The 18950-nt window shown below is 36.3% G+C and overlaps 1 protein-coding gene across 2 annotated transcripts in view; it reads left to right on the plus strand.

The window, feature by feature from the left end:
• The window catches only part of LOC123541424 (myotubularin-related protein 9-like), a 53633-nt gene that overhangs the window by 14987 nt on the left and 19696 nt on the right, over nucleotides 1-18950 (plus strand). For both annotated transcript variants that reach the window (XM_045326885.2, XM_045326886.2), the window contains exons 2-7: nucleotides 2138-2301; nucleotides 2504-2663; nucleotides 5235-5386; nucleotides 5766-5894; nucleotides 11794-11950; nucleotides 14666-14770. In XM_045326885.2, the coding sequence (XP_045182820.2) occupies nucleotides 2155-2301; nucleotides 2504-2663; nucleotides 5235-5386; nucleotides 5766-5894; nucleotides 11794-11950; nucleotides 14666-14770 (850 nt within the window). In that variant the 5' untranslated portion in view covers nucleotides 2138-2154. The remainder of the gene's footprint in view (nucleotides 1-2137; nucleotides 2302-2503; nucleotides 2664-5234; nucleotides 5387-5765; nucleotides 5895-11793; nucleotides 11951-14665; nucleotides 14771-18950) is intronic.

The following is an 18950-nucleotide window of genomic DNA, read 5'->3' on the forward strand; positions in this document are numbered from 1 at the left end:
CTGGCTCCCTGATAAATTTGCTAAGTTTGCACTCAGTGTAACAGGTATAATGGCACTATTAAAATTTAAACTTTTTTTTAAAGTGAATAGATTCTGTCAATGATTTTCCTTTTAGCAATCAGGGGTGTAACTGTTTCAAGTTATCGCAGTTTATAACCCACTTGAGTTATTGCTTAAACTTTCATAACTTGTTTCAGTTATCATAAAATATTACAAATCCCTCCTGTGCCAGTTCCTCATTTTGAATGAGACTAATGCAATTATTTCCTGAATCCTTGACCTTTTATCTTTCTAGCTTTGCAGTAATTTTTTTTTTACGCAAGGCTGATGAAGTTTTACGCAAAAGTTTTAAAGATATAAAACTCTTAATATTCCATTATGCTTATCAAGGTCATGCTCAGACTAAAAGAGAATTTGATTAACCACAGTTTGCTACTAATTTCACTTTAAAGGTCACTTTGTGAGAACAGCAAAAATACTTTTTTTGAATAACTTACCTGGGTTAACTATATTTTATAACTAATACAGGTTATAAAATACTTGAAAAAGTAACTGAAATAGGTTACATAACTTAAAACTAATACACCCCTGACTGTTTAGTAGTGAACAGTTTCATTGCAACAATTTAATAAATGCATTCTTTGAGGTTTCACCATGTTAACTTACATATTGTAAAAACTTGTTCAAGCAACACCCCAGACTGTTCATAGCATGGCAATATTTTGTCTTTGAAATGGTTTTGTAGAAAATTGTAGCACTTTCAACTGGTATGTCCTATCTCATGTCTTGTAGGTCACTTGAATTTGATAGAGTGTCATTCAGATAGTTAATTTTTTGCAGCTGATATTCTAGTGCACATATTGTCCTTAAATAGTATGCTAAGGTTCTACTGAAAAGCATGACAAGACTTATCAATACAGGAATTAGAACTTTAATTGAAATTTTTGATATACATACTGAAAGAATTTCTGTGAGTGGTCACTTTGCAGACAGAATATTAGAAGAATAAAGAAACTGTTTCAGATAAATGAATCCATGCATCACTTTAAATCAAGTGAAAGACTTCTTCAAACTACTTATGCATTTGTTGAGACTAAAGGTCAGGGTCATTGAAACAGCTAGACACAGATGTGTTTGTCAACATTATATCTTTTATTGTATGGCACTGTTTTACCTTTGAAATGGCTTTATAGCAAATTGTAGCACTTTCAAGTCACACAAGTATCCTCTCTTGTATAGGTCACTTGAATTTCATAGAACATGGTTTAGCTAATTCATTTTAGCAGCAAATATGTTTAAATTCATGTAGTTTTCCTTTGTTAAAGTTTTTACTAAGGTGATAAGTATGACAAGTGTTATCGAGCCGACAGTTTGAAATTTTTATGTATATAAAGAAGGAATTTCTGTGACTGTGGGTTTTACTTGTTTTGTACAAAGACAATTTCTGCAGTGTTGTAGCACGGCTGCACCTAATTTAAGATGCCATTAACAAAAAAAATTGATTGAGATTAAGAATAAATAAAATGTTACAGAAAAATTTATTCATGCATGATGTAGCTGAAGACTTTTCCATCTTTATAAGTTGACATTAAAAGTCATTAAAATACCTGCATCTGGTCATTTGGTTTGTTATTTTTGCTGTCAGTAACAGAGAAATTAAACATAGGTATAAGTATGGATATATACATTTATGTAGGGAAGCTGTTAGAACTGTTGGATGTGTGTTATCTGTCATTGTCTACAGTTTTATTAAAGAACATCAAGTACATCCCTGTATGGTTATATGGAAAGCTTTGTAAACTTTCAGAATTTTCCCATCAGAATTCAAAATAGTTGCACACAAATATTCTTTGGATAATCCACTACAAAATTCCTTTAAGTTATTTTGTTTTGTCAGAATACATGGACATCAGTGAGCTGGGCTATATGTTTTCATTTTGTTGTAGTACACATTTATATTCAGTTTAACTATACATGTATTGAGTGTGTACTGTTTTAAATCTAACATATAGTACAGTTAATACACATCAACTTGTTTATTATATGTTTACATAAATTATTTATTGTAATTGTTCATATTTTCAAATATGAAATTTTGGGTCTAGTGTAACTTTAATAGTGGTAATTGTGTTTTCAGGTTGATCTAGATGAAGAATGGAGTTTGCAGAATTCATAAAAACACCAATGGTTGATGGTGTCACATTGAAGAAACCATTCTGTAAACCTGTGGATGGGACACTGTGTATCACTGGGCATCATCTCATATTGTCTTGTAGAAAAGAAAACAAGGAAGAGTTGTGGGTATGTCTGTTTAGATTTACAAGCCATTTTTAGTAGGGTCTTATTGTTAATACTGTTGTATGATTTCAGTATTGAAATAGCCAAGGCATTACTAATATCTGGAAAATGGATTCTGTTACTAAAAGCCTGTCATTGCAGAATTAAATTTATTTACTCGAGTTAATTTTAATTATATTAATGTGAGAACTATTATATTTAACAGTTGCTACATACAAGTGTTGACAGTGTAGAGAAGAGGTTGATTGGTTCAGGGGGCGTGATTTTTGTACGGTGCAAGGATTTTACCCTTCTATCCCTAGATATACCATCAGCTGAAGATTGTATCAATGTTGCTTACTCCATTGAACAACTTTCAAACATAGGTAAGTTTTCATCAGAGATGGTGTAAATTTTTAATATCAAACTACAGACCTTGCCCAGGAAAATGATTTTTAAGAGGGTTCTGTCAAATTGACTCTCACCAGGATTTGAAACCATGAGGTGGAGTCTTATCCCCTACACTCTTCTTGCTTTTCATCAATGATCTGGTGTCTGAACTACCGAAAGGAGTTAAGGCTGCTCTCTACGCTGACGATCTGGAAGAACATGCCACTACAGCCACATACTGGATGCAAGAAGCCATCAACAGGCTTTCAGCTTGGGCTGAAGATTGGTGTGTATCGATCAATACAGAGAAATCGTCCACCACACTATTCTCCCTGTCGTCAAAGCAGAGGGCGGGTAAAATCAAGATGGGAAATACTTCGCTGATTGAAGCAGATGAGGCAAAATATCTTGGAGTGACCTTTGACAAACGGCTAACCTGGAAGCCCCACATTAGTCAAGCAGGAGGGAAGGCCCGTAAAAAGCTTGCCATGATGCGCAAACTTGCTGGAACAACGTGGGGAGCAAACGAGCAAATACTCAAGACAGTATATCAGGGAACAGTGAGACCCCATTTAGAGTATAGCTCAACTGCCTGGTCCACTACTGCCAAAACTAACCAACAGGCTTTAGACAAGGTTCAGAACCAAGCATTGCGGATCATGACAGGTGCTACAAAGTCTACGCCAATCTCCTTCATGGAGAAGCTAACAGGCACACAGCCGTTACAAGACAGAAGACATGCAAAGGTTCTGCTTCAAGCAGAGAAGTTCAGGTCTTTTCAAGACCATCCCATGAAAGCCAAGCTAGATGGCTATACAAAGAATTGGCTCAAACGTAGCAGCTTTGTACATGTAGTGAAGACATCATAAACCCACTAGCGAATGATCTGTCCTCAGTGACTTTGAGACTTGCTGTTCCTTGTCTTGACCGCGGGAAGCAAGAGGATGAAGGCATTCGGAAGAGCCTCACACTTGCTATGATCAATGAAGACTATCCTCCGGAATTATGGACTCATGTCTATACAGACGGATCAGCCACATGCGCCGTCAAAGATGGAGGAGCAGGAGTTTTCATTCAGTACCCATCTGGCAAGAGAGAAACACTACATGCAGCCACAGGAAAACACTGCAGCAACTATAAGGCAGAGACTGAAGCACTCATGAAGGCCGTCTCAATGGTTGAAGACTCGGCAGAAGAAAGCTCCTCAGTCGTCTTTTTCACAGATGCACTGTTTGTCATGGAAGCTCTGATCAACAATAAAGCTCCGCAGCTAGCCAGGAGAATGCAGAGCCTGAGTATGACCTGCAAAGTAGCACTTCAGTGGATTCCATCCCATTGTGGACTTGCAGGCAATGAAGAGGCAGACAAACTGGCTAAGCTAGGAGCTCAGTCAGAACAACCAACAGTACCTGTGTGTTACAAGGAGAAAGTCACCATCATCAAGGCACTAACGAGACCAAGGATGGAGGAAGATGCTTTTCATCTCCTTGATGTTTAGGCTATAGCCTTCTGCAGAATATGATATCTTCGTGGTCCAGTGGTTATGGTTGTTGACTGAATTTCTTGCCCCTCACTGATGTGGGTTCAAAAGCTCACTTGAGGTGTAAAATTCTTCTTTGTGAGGAAGCTAACTAGCTGGCTTATGTGTGGTTGGTGGTTCTACCCAGGTGTCCACCTATGCCTGAAAGGTGCCCCTGGGGTCTTCCTCCACCATGAAAAGCTGGAAAGAACATGACAGATCACTGTGTCGGCATGACATTAAACCAGGCCTCCTAGTGAAACCTTTAAAACCTTTAAAAACCTTTAATTTCAGAACAAACCTTTAAAACCTTTAAATCTTCTGAAAAAACCTTTAAAATGGCCAAATAGCCTGTAATTTTCACTCAAAACCTATATTTTTGTTCAGACTGCTTGCCGTGCCAGTTTAAAGCAAGTAATGGTTATACTACTGTATTTCTTCCCCCCTTTTAAGTGTTGTTATTAGGATACTGCTTGTGTATCTTTCATCTTGAGTTTTTCAGAATGCTGTTGTGTTCACCAGACCACATACATGTAGTAAATACCTATATATATTATGTGTTTTCAACGAGAATTTCGACAAAAATAGCCTTTATTTACTCTTTATTTTTTAATATTTTACACTAAAAGGCCTTTATTTCCATAGATTGGAGCCTTTATAAAAACCTTTATTTTTGTTCAGGCTTGCTAGGAGGCCTGCATTAAACCAAACAGATCTTCAGAATACAGGAATGATGATAATAATAAAAAAAAGTGATGCAATGTCTGGAAATATGCTGTACATTATTTGGTAAAAAAAGCAAATTTGCATTACTGAGATATCTTTATTATGTATAAGGGCTGTACACTTATTGAAAGTCCAAATTTTAATGTCTTAATGATTAACATTTTATATGTGGCTTGTTTTGTAAACATTTATGGTTTTATTAATGATACTCTAATTAGGTGAAAAATTAAAGGTTAGTGTATAAACTTCAAAAAGTTCTGTGTATTTACCAAGACAAGAGACAACTCATTCTAAAATATACCACCATATGTTTCATTTACAGATGATGTTACTTTGAAATATCCATTTTTTTACCGCCCTTCTTTTGAGATCTTAGAGGACGGTTGGTCAGCATTTAAACTGGAGGCAGAATGGAGCCGCTACAAGGACTGTGCAGAAGAATGGAGAATTACTACTGCAAATAAAGATTATAAGGTAGAATATAGCTTTTAGTGTACTTGTCCAGGTTTGCACATATGTTAAATTTTCAAAACTCGATTTATTTTGTCAGAAAATACTATATAGTGGTATATGTGGAAAGAGAAAGCTAGACATTTAAAGCATTGACTGGTTTATTTTATTAAATGTATGACTCAAACTACTAGTATCAGAATGTTCTCCTTTATAATGTATTGTGTTGGATTAAGAAATCAGGGGTCACAAGTTTGATTCCATGCTCAACCAACTAAGAGAGTCTTTTGTAAGGGTGCTTTGTACCTACAAATTTTTGTGCTCACATGGTCTCTCCCACAAAGGGTCCTCATAAAGTATGTGTGGCTTAATTAAATAAATGACAAACATCTATATATTTCAGCTATGTGCAACCTACCCAAAGTCAGTATTTGTTCCAAAATCTATCACAGATGAGATGTTGATAAAGGTGTCACAATTCAGACAAGGTGGGAGGTTTCCAGTACTTAGCTATTACCATAGAGATAGCAAGGTTGGTTCCCAATTCTTGGCTTCAGATTGATTGTTATATTTACAGTAGTGCTATTCATGTTGTGTTTTGGCTGTAAAAAGTCTACATGCCTGTGTTGTTACAAATATACATATGCTGTCAATGTGACTCAATGCCAAGCATGTTTACCAATGTTATTTATATATTGTACATACCTTTTTAGCTCGACTATACGAAGTATAAAGAGAGCTATCCTACTCGCCCCGGCATCGGCGTCTCCGCGTCCCCACCTTGGTTAAAGTTTTTTTTACACTTTCTCTTTTTAGCTCACCTGTCACATAGTGACAAGGTGAGCTTTTGTGATCACCCTTCGTCCGTCGTCAGTCCGTCCGTCCGTGCGTCAACAATTTCGTGTCTGCACGATAGTGGTTTCATTTATGATTTTATTTTAACCAAACTGGCACACAACTTGTATCACCATAAGATCTCGGTTCCTTTCTTGAACTGGCCAGATCCCATTATGGGTTCCAGAGTTATGGCCCCTGAAAGGGCCAAAATTAGCTATTTTGACCTTGTCTGCACAATAGCAGCTTCATTTATGATTTGAATTTTACCAAACTTACACAAAACTTGTATCACCATAAGATCTTGGTTCCTTTCTTGAACCAGCCAGATTCCATTATGGGTTCCAGAGTTATGGCCCCTGAAAGGGCCAAAATTAGCTATTTTGACCTTGTCTGCACAATAGCAGCTTCATTTATGATTTGAATTTATCAAACTTGCACACAACTTGTGTCACCATAAGATCTTGCTTCCTTTCTTGAACAGGCCAGATCCCTTAATGGGTTCCAAAGTTATGGCCCCTGAAAGGGCCAAAATTAGCTATTTTGGCATTGTCTGCCAATAGCAGCTTCATGTATGATTTAATTTTAACCAAACTTGCACACAACTTGTATCTCCACAAGATCTTGATTCCTTTTTTGAACTGGCCAGATTCCTTCATGGGTTCCAGAGTTATGGCCCCTTAAAGGTCCAGAATTGGCTATTTTGGCTTTTGCAGCCATATAGAGACTTCATTTATGGTTTTATTAGCTCGACTATTCGAAGAATAGTCTAGCTATTCTACTCACCCTGGCGTCGGCGTCGGCGTCACACCTTGGTTAAGTTTTTGCATGCAAGTACATACAGCCATCAATTAAAGGCATATAGCTTTGAAACTTATTTTTTCTTTTTCTAGGTCAATTACCAACCTCTCTGGGTCAAGTCCCATAACTCTGACATGTATTTTGAGCAAATTATGCCCCCTTTTGGACTTAGAAAATTTTGGTTAAAGTTTTACATGCAAGTTACTATCTCCAAAACTAATGCAGATATTGATTTGAAACTTCACATGTGTCTTCGGCGTTATAAAACTAGTTGATAGCAGCAAGTCCCATAACTCTGACTTTCATTTTGGCCAAATTATGCCCCCTTTTGGACTTAGAAAATTCTGGTTAAAGTTTTGCCTGCAAGTACATACAACTATTTCTAAAAGGCATATAGATTTGAAACTTATTTTTTCTTTTTCTAGATCAATTATCAACCTCACTGGGTCAAGACCCATAACTCTGACATGTATTTTGAGCAAATTATGCCCCCTTTTAGACTTAGAAAATTTTGGTTAAAGTTTTACATGCAAGTTACTATCTATAAAACTAATGCAGATATTGATTTGAAACTTCACATGTGTCTTCGAGGTTATAAATCTAGTTGATAGCAGCAAGTCCTATAACTCTGACCTTCATTTTGGCCAAATTATGCCCCCTTTTGGACTAAGAAAATTCTGGTTAAAGTTTTGCGTGCAAGTACATACAGCTATTTCTAAAAGGCATATATATTTGAAACTTCTTTTTTCTTTTTCTAGATCAATTACCAACCTCACTGGGTCAAGTCCCATAACTCTGACATGTTTTTTGAGCAAATTATGCCCCCTTTTAGACTTAGAAAATTTTGGTTAAAGTTTTACATGCAAGTTATTATCTCCAAAACTAATGCAGATATTGATTTGAAACTTCACATGGGTCTTCGGGGTTATAAAACTAGTTGATAGCAGCAAGTCCCATAACTCTGACCTTCATTTTGGCCAAATTATGTCCCCTTTTGGACTTAGCAAATTCTGGTTAAAGTTTTGCGTGCAAGTACATACAGCTATTACTAAAAGGCATATAGATTTGAAACTTATTTTTTCTTTTTCTAGATCAATTACCAACCTCACTGGGTCAAGTCCCATAACTCTGGCATGTATTTTGGGCAAATTATGCCCCCTTTTGGACTTTGAAAATTCTGGTTAAAGTTTTACATGCAAGTTTCTATCTCCAAAACTAATGCAGATATTGAATTGAAACTTCACATGTGCCTTCGGGGTTATAAAACTAGTTGATAGCAGCAAGTCCCATAACTGGTATGCATTTTGGTCAAATTATTTCCCCTTTTGAACTTAAAACTCTTTTGATATTTAACCTTTTTGGGTAATATTTTCCTGCTTCAGGGACAATATTTCGAATAGTCGAGCTTGGCTGTCTTACGGACAGCTCTTGTTTGATACAAACTTCCAAAATATCTTCAACAACAATAAATCTTGGATTCCATGACTAATCAGATCCAGTCGTAGGTTCCAGAGTTATTGTACCCCCCGACAACAAAGTTGTAAGGGGGGGTATACTGGTTTCAGGTTGTCTGTCTGTCTGTCCGTCTGGCTGTCTGTCCGTCTGTCTGTAGACGCAATCTTGTGCGCAGCATCTCTCCTTATCCCCTTGACAGAATTTAATGAAACTTAACACAAGTGATCAGTACCAACAGTAGTTGTGCATGGGGCGTGTTAGGTTCTTTTAGAAAAAAAATTTGCAGAGTTATGGGACTTTGTTTTTTTGTTACTATACTATATACATAGACACAATCTTGTGCGCACCATCTCTCCTCATCCCCTAGACACAATTTAATGAAACTTCACACAATTGATCAGTACCAACAGTAGTTGTGCATGGGGCATGTTAGGTTCTTTTAGAAAAAAAATTTGCAGAGTTATGGGACTTTGTTTTTTTGTTACTATACTATATACATAGACATAATCTTGTGCGCACCATCTCTTCTCATCCCCTTGACACAATTTAATGAAACTTCACACAAGTGATCAGTAACAACAGTAGTTGTGCATGGGGCATGTTAGTTTCTTTCAGAAAATTTTTTTGCAGAGTTATGGGACTTTGTTTTTTTTTTTGTTACTATACTATATACATAGACACAATTTTGTGCGCACCATCTCTCCTCATCCCCTTGACACAATTTAATGAAACTTCACACAAGTGATCAGTAACAACAGTAGTTGTGCATGGGGCATGTTAGGTTCTTTCAGCGATAAAAATTGCAGAGTTATGGGACTTTGTTTCTTGTTAACATACTATGTACATACAGTCTGCATATGCAATCTTGTGCGTGCCTAATCTACCAAACCCTTACACACAATTTAATGAAACTTCACACAAGTGATCAGTACCAACCCTAGTTGTGCATGGTGCATGTTACATTCTTTTAGATAAATATTCTGCATAGTTATGGGACTTTGTTTTTTGTTCCTATACTGTATACATACAGTCTATACATACAGTCCACATAATTATGCAATCTTGTGTGTGTCAAATTGCAATGTACTGTGTCAGTGCATGCGGGGGGTACATTCATCACCTTTAGTAATAGCTCTAGTTTTGATTACCTCCCCTGATTGTAATCAAAATGGATTTATATCAGTAAGTACTTATAGGACTTATTTGAAATTTCATTATTGTCATTAGTTGGACTGAGCCAATCAGGGTAGATAACTATGGACTGATTTTATGTCAAATTACCTCCCTTTATTTCAAATTAAAATGGGTACATCTCCGTAACTAATGAAGATACTGATCTGAAATTTCATTTATGTCAACAGATTTATTTGGCAGATCCTTCTTTTGTTCACTTACAATAATTTTTTTTTTAATTACTTCTCTTTTACGTTTGTATAAATAGCTTATTTTTAGTAACTTTTTTATTATTGGCTGTAGGGAAAAACCGAGACCACTTTCCTGTGGTACAACATGGATGGTACCTCCAATTTTTAGGTGTATTTTGACATATCTATACCTTGTAAGATTTTTTTTTCTTTTTGGTTAAATTTCTTCCCTTTGTTGTTCCTGTCCTTTGGACTTAGATATTTTTTCTGAGGACCTTGTCCTCAAGTGCAATGATAACAGGTGAGCGATATAGGGCCATCATGGCCCTCTTGTTTCAACTTATCTCTGTAATTACTTGATGGATTTGATTCAAACTTGAAATACTTATTCCTCATCATCATCCACATCATCTGACATAAGGGCCGTAACTCTGGCATCAATATTTTATGAATTATTCCCCCTTTTAACTTAGATTTTCAGGTTAAAGTTTTGATGCACTTTCACTCTATCTCTGTTATTACTGAATGGATTTGATTCAAACTTAAAATAGTTGTTCAGCATCATCACCCACATCATATGACACAAGATGCATGACTCTGGCACAGTTTTTCATGAATTATTCCTTTTTTTACTTAGAATTTCAGGTTAAAGTTTTATGCACTTTCACTCTATCTCTGTTATTACTGAATGGATCTGATTCAAACTTAAACAATTGTTCAACATCATTACCCTTATCATATGACACAAACTTAAAATAGTTGTTCAACATCATCACCCACATCATATGACACAAGGTGCATAACTCTGGCACCATTTATTTCATGAATTATTCCCCCTTTTTACTTAGAATTTCAGGTTAAAGTTTTGGTGCACTTTCACTCTACCTCTGTTATTACTGAATGGATTTGATTCAAACTTAAAATAGTTGTTCAGCATCATCACCCACATCATATGACACAAGATGCATGACTCTGGCACAATTTTTCATGAATTATTCCTTTTTTTACTTAGAATTTCAGGTTAAAGTTTTATGCACTTTCACTCTATCTCTGTTATTACCGAATGGATCTGATTCAAACTTAAACAATTGTTCAACATCATTACCCTTATCATATGACACAAGGTGCATAACTCAGGGACCAGTTTTTCATGAATTATTTCCCCTTTTTACTTAGAATTTTAGGTTAAAGTTTTGATGCACTTTCACTCTGTCTCTGTTATTACTGAATGGATTTGATTCAAACTTAAAAATAGTTGTTCAACATCATCACCCACACCATATGACGCAAGGTGCATAACTCTTACACCAATTTTTCATTAATTATTCCCCCTTTTTACTTAGAATTTTAGGTTAAAATTTTGATGCACTTCCACTCTGTCTCTGTTATTACTGAATGGATTTGATTCAAACTTAAAATATTTGTTCAACATCATCACCCACACTATATGACACAAGCTGCATAACTCTGGCACCAATATTTAATGAATTATGCCCCTTTTTGCTTAGGATATACTTATATAGTGTTTTGATACATTTTATCTTTACCTCTCTTATTACTTTAAGTTGATATTTTTGACATAGACTCAGGCTATTGTGCAGTATCTTCATCCACAATTGGAGTCATTAAACACTCCAGTGACAGCTCTAGTTTCCTCAGATGTGCCCAGTTTCACTATCCAGCATCGAAATAGTCGAGCGCGCTGTCTCCTGTGACAGCTCTTGCTTGGAGGACTGATGTGGTTCCGGCTCCTATAGTTTATTCTATACTTTAATTTAAAAAAAAGCATAAAAATTGTTTAAGTAATACATGTATTCTTTGTATTTTTTTTGCATGTTTTACATGTTGAGTTAGCTTTTTAAAAGTATCTTAAATTGAATTTTGGATACTTGGAAGCATGCAAGTCATTGTTGAGATATTTGTTAGTGTTAGCAAGTTTAGCACATGTAATATTTTAGTGTCTGAATGTATTTATAGGCAGTGTTGATGCGATGTAGTCAACCTTTCACTGGACCAAGTGGGAAGAGATGTAAAGAGGACGAGAAACTAGTCAATGCTGTGTTAGGTATAGGTAAACGTGGATATATTGTGGATACAAGATCACAGAGTTTAGCCAAACAAGAACAGAAAACAGGTATGATAAACTAATCAGTGCTGTGATAGGTATAGGTAAACGTGAATATATTGGGAATAAACTATCACAGAGTTTAGAAAAACAGGGGAACAGGAAAAATATACTGGACATAGGCAGACTTGGATACTGTAAAACAATTTTATTTCATGTGCATAAAATTTCATAGTTTCACCACAATGGGTGTTTCCTGAGGAACAATAAATCATGGATTTTCAATCTGAAAAGTGAAACAAACGGGACTTTTCATTTGTTCTTTGATATATTTTGAATGTAGCATTTTAAATATGTCCAGTAGTTTATACAAAAGTAAACTTTCTTAAATACAATTTGTAATTTTTTTGAGGACTTTCATGCATCCTTACCTCAGTGTTTAAATGTTTAAATATGTCCAGTAGTTTATACAAAAGTACACTTTCTTAAATACAATTTGTAATTTTTTGGAGGACTTTCATGCATCCTTACCTCAGTGTAAAGGTGCACATTACAACTCCTCAAAACTTTACATGTTATTAAGAACTTCAAAGATTTTAAAATGTCCTGCTTAGTTTTTAGCTCACCAGAGCACAAAGTGCTCAGGGTGAGCTATTGTGATCGCTCACCGTCCGGCGTCCGGCCGTCCGTCCGTCCGTCCACACTTTCCTTTAAACAACATCTCCTCCTAAACCAACAGGCCAATTTTGATGAAACTTCACAGGGATGTTCCTTGGATGGTCTTCTTTAAAAATTATCCAAAGAATTGAATTCCATGCAGAACTCTGGTTGCCATGACAACAGAAAGGAAAAACTTTAAAAATCTTCTTCTCAAAAACCAGAAGCCCTAGAGCTTAGATATTTGATGTGAAGCATTGCCTAGTGGACCTCTACCAAATTTGTTCAAATCATGACCCCGGGGTCAAAATTGACCCCGCCCTAGGGGTCACTTGATTTTACATAGGAAAATCTTAAAAAATCTTCTTCTCAAAAACCAGAAGCCCTAGAGCTTAGATATTTGACATGTAGCATTGCCTAGAGGACCTCTACTAAAGTTTTTCAAATCATGACCCCGGGGTCAAAATTGACCCCACCCCAGGGGTCACTTGATTTTACATAGGAAAATCTTCAAAAATTTTCTAAAAATAAACAGAAGGCCTAGAGCTTAGATATTTCACTTGTAGCATTGCCTAGTGGACCTCTACAAAATTTATTCAAATCATGACCCCCAGGGTCAAAATTGACCCCGCCCCAGAGGTCACTTGATTTTACATAGGAAAATCTTCAAAAAATTTCTAAAAATAAACCAGAAGGCCTAGATCTAATTCTTAGATATTTAACGTGTAGCATTGCCTAGTAGACTTCTACAAAGTTTGTTCAAATCATGACCTCCAGGATCAAATTGACCCCGCCCAATGGGGTTACTTGACTGTACATAGAAAAATCTTCAAATTTTTCTTAAAATAAACCAGAAGGCCTACAGCTTAGATATTTGACATGTAGCATTGCCTAATGGACCTCTACAAAATCTGTTCAAATCATGACCCCCGGGGTCCCGGCCCAAGGGTCACTTGATTTTACATAGGAAAATCTTCAAAATTTTTCTAAAAATAAACCAGAAGGCCTACAGCTTAGATATTTCACGTGTAGCATTGCCTAGTGGACCTCTACAAAATCTGTTCAAATCATGACCCCCGGGGTCAAAATTGACCCCGTCCCAGGGGTCACTTGATTTTACATAGGAAAATCTTCAAAATTTTTCTAAAAATAAACCAAAAGGCCTAGATCTTAGATATTTGATGTGTAGCATTGCCTAGTAGACTTCTACAAACATTTTTCAAATCATGACCCCCGGGGTCAAATTGACCCCGCCCCATGGAGTCACTTGATTTTACATAGGAAAATCTTCAAACATTTTCTAAAAATAAACCAGAAGGCCTAGGTCTTAGATATTTGATGTGTAGCATTGCCTAGTAGACTTTTACAAAAAAATTCAAATCTGGATCCCCCAGGGTCAAATTTACCCAGCCCCAGGGGTTACTTGATTGTATATAGGGAAATCTTCATAAATTTGCTAAAAATAAACCAGAAGGCCTAGATCTCAGATATTTGATATGTTACATTGCCTAGTAGACTTCTACAAACTTTGTTCCATTCATGACCCCCAGGGTAAACTTGGCCCCCGCCCCAGGGGTTACTTGATTGTACATCAGAAAATCTTCCAAAAAAATTCTAAAAATCATCAGTTTGACATTTGAAACATGTGGCTCATATAACTCTGGTGAGCGATCCAGGGTCATCATGACCCTCTTGTTTTTATCAATTACCGAATGTATCTTGATAGGGTATTTTCGATTGTATTTTCAGTCTTTTTGGGCAAAATTACTTGTAAAAATTGAAATTTTGGCTCTATTGTTTGCTACATCTGTTTGAAACTTTCACAATATTGTAGTAAACATAAGTTAGCATAAAAAAACCCCAATATTTTAAGGTCCAAATTTACACAGGATTTTACTATGAAAATCTGTTTTGCACCCATAGATTAGAATTATTCAAGATTTTTTCAGAATTCAGAAAGTTCCCACAACCATGCCTGGAGATGTGTAGGATGATACATGTAGAGTTAGCTGAATAAAGAAAAAATTCAGGAAAAAGTTTGTGGATCAAACAGTAATTATCAGTACACAAATAATATAAATGCTGTTGATTTATCACTGTATATAGTCTTGTTGTTTTACTATAAAGGTGGAGGTTATGAACCAGAGGCCCACTACTCCCAGTGGAAGAGAATAAACCAGTCTATAGAGAGACGACAAGTCTTCCATGAATCTGTCATCAAACTTAATGAAGGTAAACAAAATGTGGTCTAAATTGACAGACATTATGTCTTGCATAAATTTGTTAAAATAATTGAACTTAATGATGGTAAAAACAAAGTGGTATAAACTTAAGGGTTTTTTAGCTCACCTGTCACAAAGTGACAAGGTGAGCTTTTGAAATAGCACGGTGTCCGTCGTGTGTCCGTCCGTCCATAAACTTCTGCTTGTGACCACTCTAGAGGTCACATTTTTCATGGGATCTTTATGAAAGTTGGTCAGAATGTTCACCTTGATGATATCTAGGTCAAGTTCGAAACTGGGTCACGTGCCGATAAACACAAGGTCAGTAGGTCTAAAAATAGAAAAACCTTGTGACCTCTCTAGAGGCCATACTTTTCAATGGATCTTCATGAAAGTTGTTCAGAATGTTTACCTTGATGATATCTAGGTCAAGTTCGAAAGTGGGTCAACTGCGGTCAAAAACTAGGTCAGTAGGTCAAATAATAGAAAATCCTTGTGACCTCTCTAGAGGTCATATTTTTCATGGGATCTGCATGAAAATTAGTCAGAATGTTCATCTTGACGATATCTAGATCAAGTTCAAAACTGGGTCCTGTGCGGTCGAAAACTAGGTCAGTAGGTCTAAAAAAAGAAAAACTTTGTGACCTCTCTAGAGGCCATACTTTTCAATGGATCTTCATGAAAATTGGTCAGAATGTTTAACTTGATGATATCTAGGTCAAGTTCGAAACTGGGTCACGTGCCATCAAAAACTAGGTCAGTAGATCAAATACTAGAAAAACCTTGTGACCTTTGTAGAGGCCATATTTTTCATGGGATCTGTATGAAAGTTGGTCTGAATGTTTATCTTGATGATATCTAGGTCAAGATCGAAACTGGGTCAACTGCAGCCAAAAACTAGGTCAGTAGGTCTTAAAATAGAAAAACCTTGTGACCTCTCTAGAGGCCGTACTTTTAAATGGATCTTCATGAAAATTGGTCAGAATGTTCACCTTGATGATGTCTAGGTCGAGTTCGAAACTGGGTCACTTGCCATCAAAAACTAGGTCAGTAGGTCAAATAATAGAAAAACCTTGTGACCTCTCTAGAGGCCATATTTTTCATGGGATCTGTATGAAAGTTGGTCTGAATGTTTATCTTGATGATATAAAGGACAAGTTTGAAACTGGGTGAACTGCGATCAAAAACTAGGTCAATAGGTCTTAAAATAGAAAAACCTTGTGACCTCTCTAGAGGTCATACCCTTGAATGGATCTTCATGAAAATTGGTGGGAATGTTCACCTTGATGATATCTAGGTCAATTTTGAAACTGGGTCATGTGCCGTCAAAAACTAGGTCAGTAGGTCAAATAATAAAAAAACCTTGTAACCTCTCGAGGCCATACTTATCATGGGAACTGTATGAAAGTTGGTCTGAATGTTCATCTTGATGATATCTAGGTCAAGTTTGAAACTGGGTCAACTGTGGTCTAAAACTAGGTCAGTAGGTCTAAAATTAGAAAAATCTTTTCACCTCTATAAAGGCCATATTTTTCAATGGATCTTCATGAAAATTGGTCTGAATGTTCACCTTGACGATATCTAAGTCAATTTCAAAACTGAATTGGTCAAATAATAGAAAAACCTTGTGACCTCTCTAGAGGCCATATTTTTCAATGGATCTTCATGAAAATTGGTCAGAATTTTTATCTTGATGATATCTAGGTCAAGTTCAAAACTGGGTCACATGAGCTCTAAAACTAGGTCACTATGTCAGATAATAGAAAAAACGACGTCATACTCAAAACTGGGTCATGTGGGAAGAGGTGAGCGATTCAGGACCATCATGGTCCTCTTGTTTTTAGCTCACCTGTCACGAAGTGACAAAATGGGTCAGAATGTTGAAAATTCTAGGTCAAGTTCGAAACTGAATCACATGCGGCCAAAAAGTAGGTCAGTAGGTCTAAAAATAGAAAAACCTTGTGACCACTCTAGAGTCCATAATTTTCAATGGATCTCCAATGAAAATTGGTCAGAATGTTCACTTTGATGACTTCTAGGTCAAGTTCGAAACTGGGTCACGTGCCTTCAAAAACTAGGCCCGTAGGTCAAATAATAGAAAAACTTTGTGACCTCTCTAGAGGCCATATTTTTCATGGGATCTGTATGAAAGTTGGTCTGAATGTTCAGCTTGATGATATCTAGGTCAAGTTTGAAAGTGGGTCATGTGCGGTCAAAAACTAGGTCAGTAGGTCTAAAGATAGAAAAACCTTGTGACCTCTCTAGAGGCCATATATTTCATGAGATCTTCATGAAAATTGGTCAGAATGTCAGGCTGTCTAGCGTCCCTAAAATTCCTACTTTTTCCTATTTTTTTTTCAATTTGGCTAAAATTCCTATTTTTAAAAAAAATCAAAGGAAATTCCTAAAAAGGCCCTATTTTTTCACAAAGATTCCTAATTTTTTAACTTTCTTGCAATGATCAAAGAGAAAATGTTTTAAATGTTGTTTAAAAGTTCTTCTAATTCAGAAAAAAACAATTTACTAATTTAGCACAGTTCAAAACAGTGGAAAGCTAGGAGACATCTTTTCTGTAAATAAAGCACTATTTCTGAGTTACTTTTATGTCAATCACATAAAGGTAAGCACATTACATGGTCTTTAAAGTCCATATTTTGATTTGAAAATTCCTAAATTGAGCCCTAAAATTTCCTTAAAATTGTACCAAATTCCTAATTTTAGTCCTATTTTTTTGTACAAATTGCCCTAAAATTAGCCCTAATTTTTTGTTGGTGTATGCAAGACAGCCTGGAATGTTCACCTTGATGATATCTAGGTCAAGTTCGAAAGTGGGTCACATGCCATCAAAAACTAGGTCAGTATGTCAAATAATAGAAAAACCTTTTGACCTCTCTAGAGGCCATATTTTTCATGGGATCTGTATGAAAGTTGGTCTGAATGTTCATCTTGATGATATGTAGGTCAAGTTCGAAAGTGGGTCACGTGCTCTCAAAAACTAGGTCAGTAGGTCAAATAATAGAAAAAACTTGTGACCTCTCTAGAGGCCATACTTATGAATGGATCTCCATAAAAATTGGTCAGAATGTTCATCCAGATGATATCTTGATCAAGTTCGAAAGTGGGTCACGTGCCTTCAAAAAGTAGGTCAGTAGGTCAAATAATGGAAAAACCTTGTGACCTCTCTAGAGGCCACATTTTTCATGGGATCTGTATGAAAGTTGGTCTGAATGTTTATCTTGATGATATATAGGTCAAGTTTGATACTGGGTCAACTGCGATCAAAAACTAGGTCAGTAGGTCTTGAAGTAGAAAAACCTTGTGACCTCTTTAGAGGCCATACCCTTGAATGGATCTTCATGAAAATTGGTCAGAATGTTCACCTTGATGATATCTAGGTCAAGTTTGAAACTGGGTCACGTGCCTTAAAAAACTAGGTCAGTAGGTCAAATAATAAAAAACCTTGTGACCTCTCTAGAGGCCATACTTTTCATGGGATCTGTATGAAAGTTGGTCTAAATGTTCATCTTGATGATATCTAGGTCAAGTTTGAAACTGGGTCAACTGCGGTCAAAAACTAGGTCAGTAGGTCTAAAATTGTTAAAATCTTTTGACCTCTCTAGAGGCCATATTTTTCAATGGATCTTCATGAAAATTGATCTGATTGATCACCTTGATGATATCTAGGTCAGTTTCCAAACTGGGTCACGTGCGGTCAAAGACTAGGCCAGTAGGTATAAAAATAGAAAAACCTTGTGACCTTTCTAGAGGCCATATTTTTCATGAGATCTTCATGAAAATTGGTCAGAATGTCAGGCTGTCTAGCGTCCCTAAAATTCCTACTTTTTCCTATTTTTAGCTCACCTGAGCAATGCTCAGGTGAGTTTTTCTGATCGCTCGATGTCCGGCGTCCGTCGTCCGTCGTCTGTCGTCTGTCGTCCGTCGTCTGTCAACATTTAGCTTGTGTATGCTATAGAGGCTGTATTTTTCAATTAATCTTCATGAATATTGGTCAGAATGATAACCTTGATGAAATCTAGGCCGAGTTCGAAAATGGGTCATCTCGGGTCAAAAACTAAGTCACTAGGTCAAATCAAAGAAAAACCTTGTGTATGCAATAGAGGCTGTATTTTTCATTAAATCTTCATGAATATTGGTCAGAATGATAACTTTGATGAAATCTAGGCCGAGTT

This window comes from Mercenaria mercenaria, chromosome 16, assembly GCF_021730395.1.
Source record: "Mercenaria mercenaria strain notata chromosome 16, MADL_Memer_1, whole genome shotgun sequence".
Classification (NCBI taxonomy): Eukaryota; Metazoa; Mollusca; class Bivalvia; order Venerida; family Veneridae; genus Mercenaria; species Mercenaria mercenaria.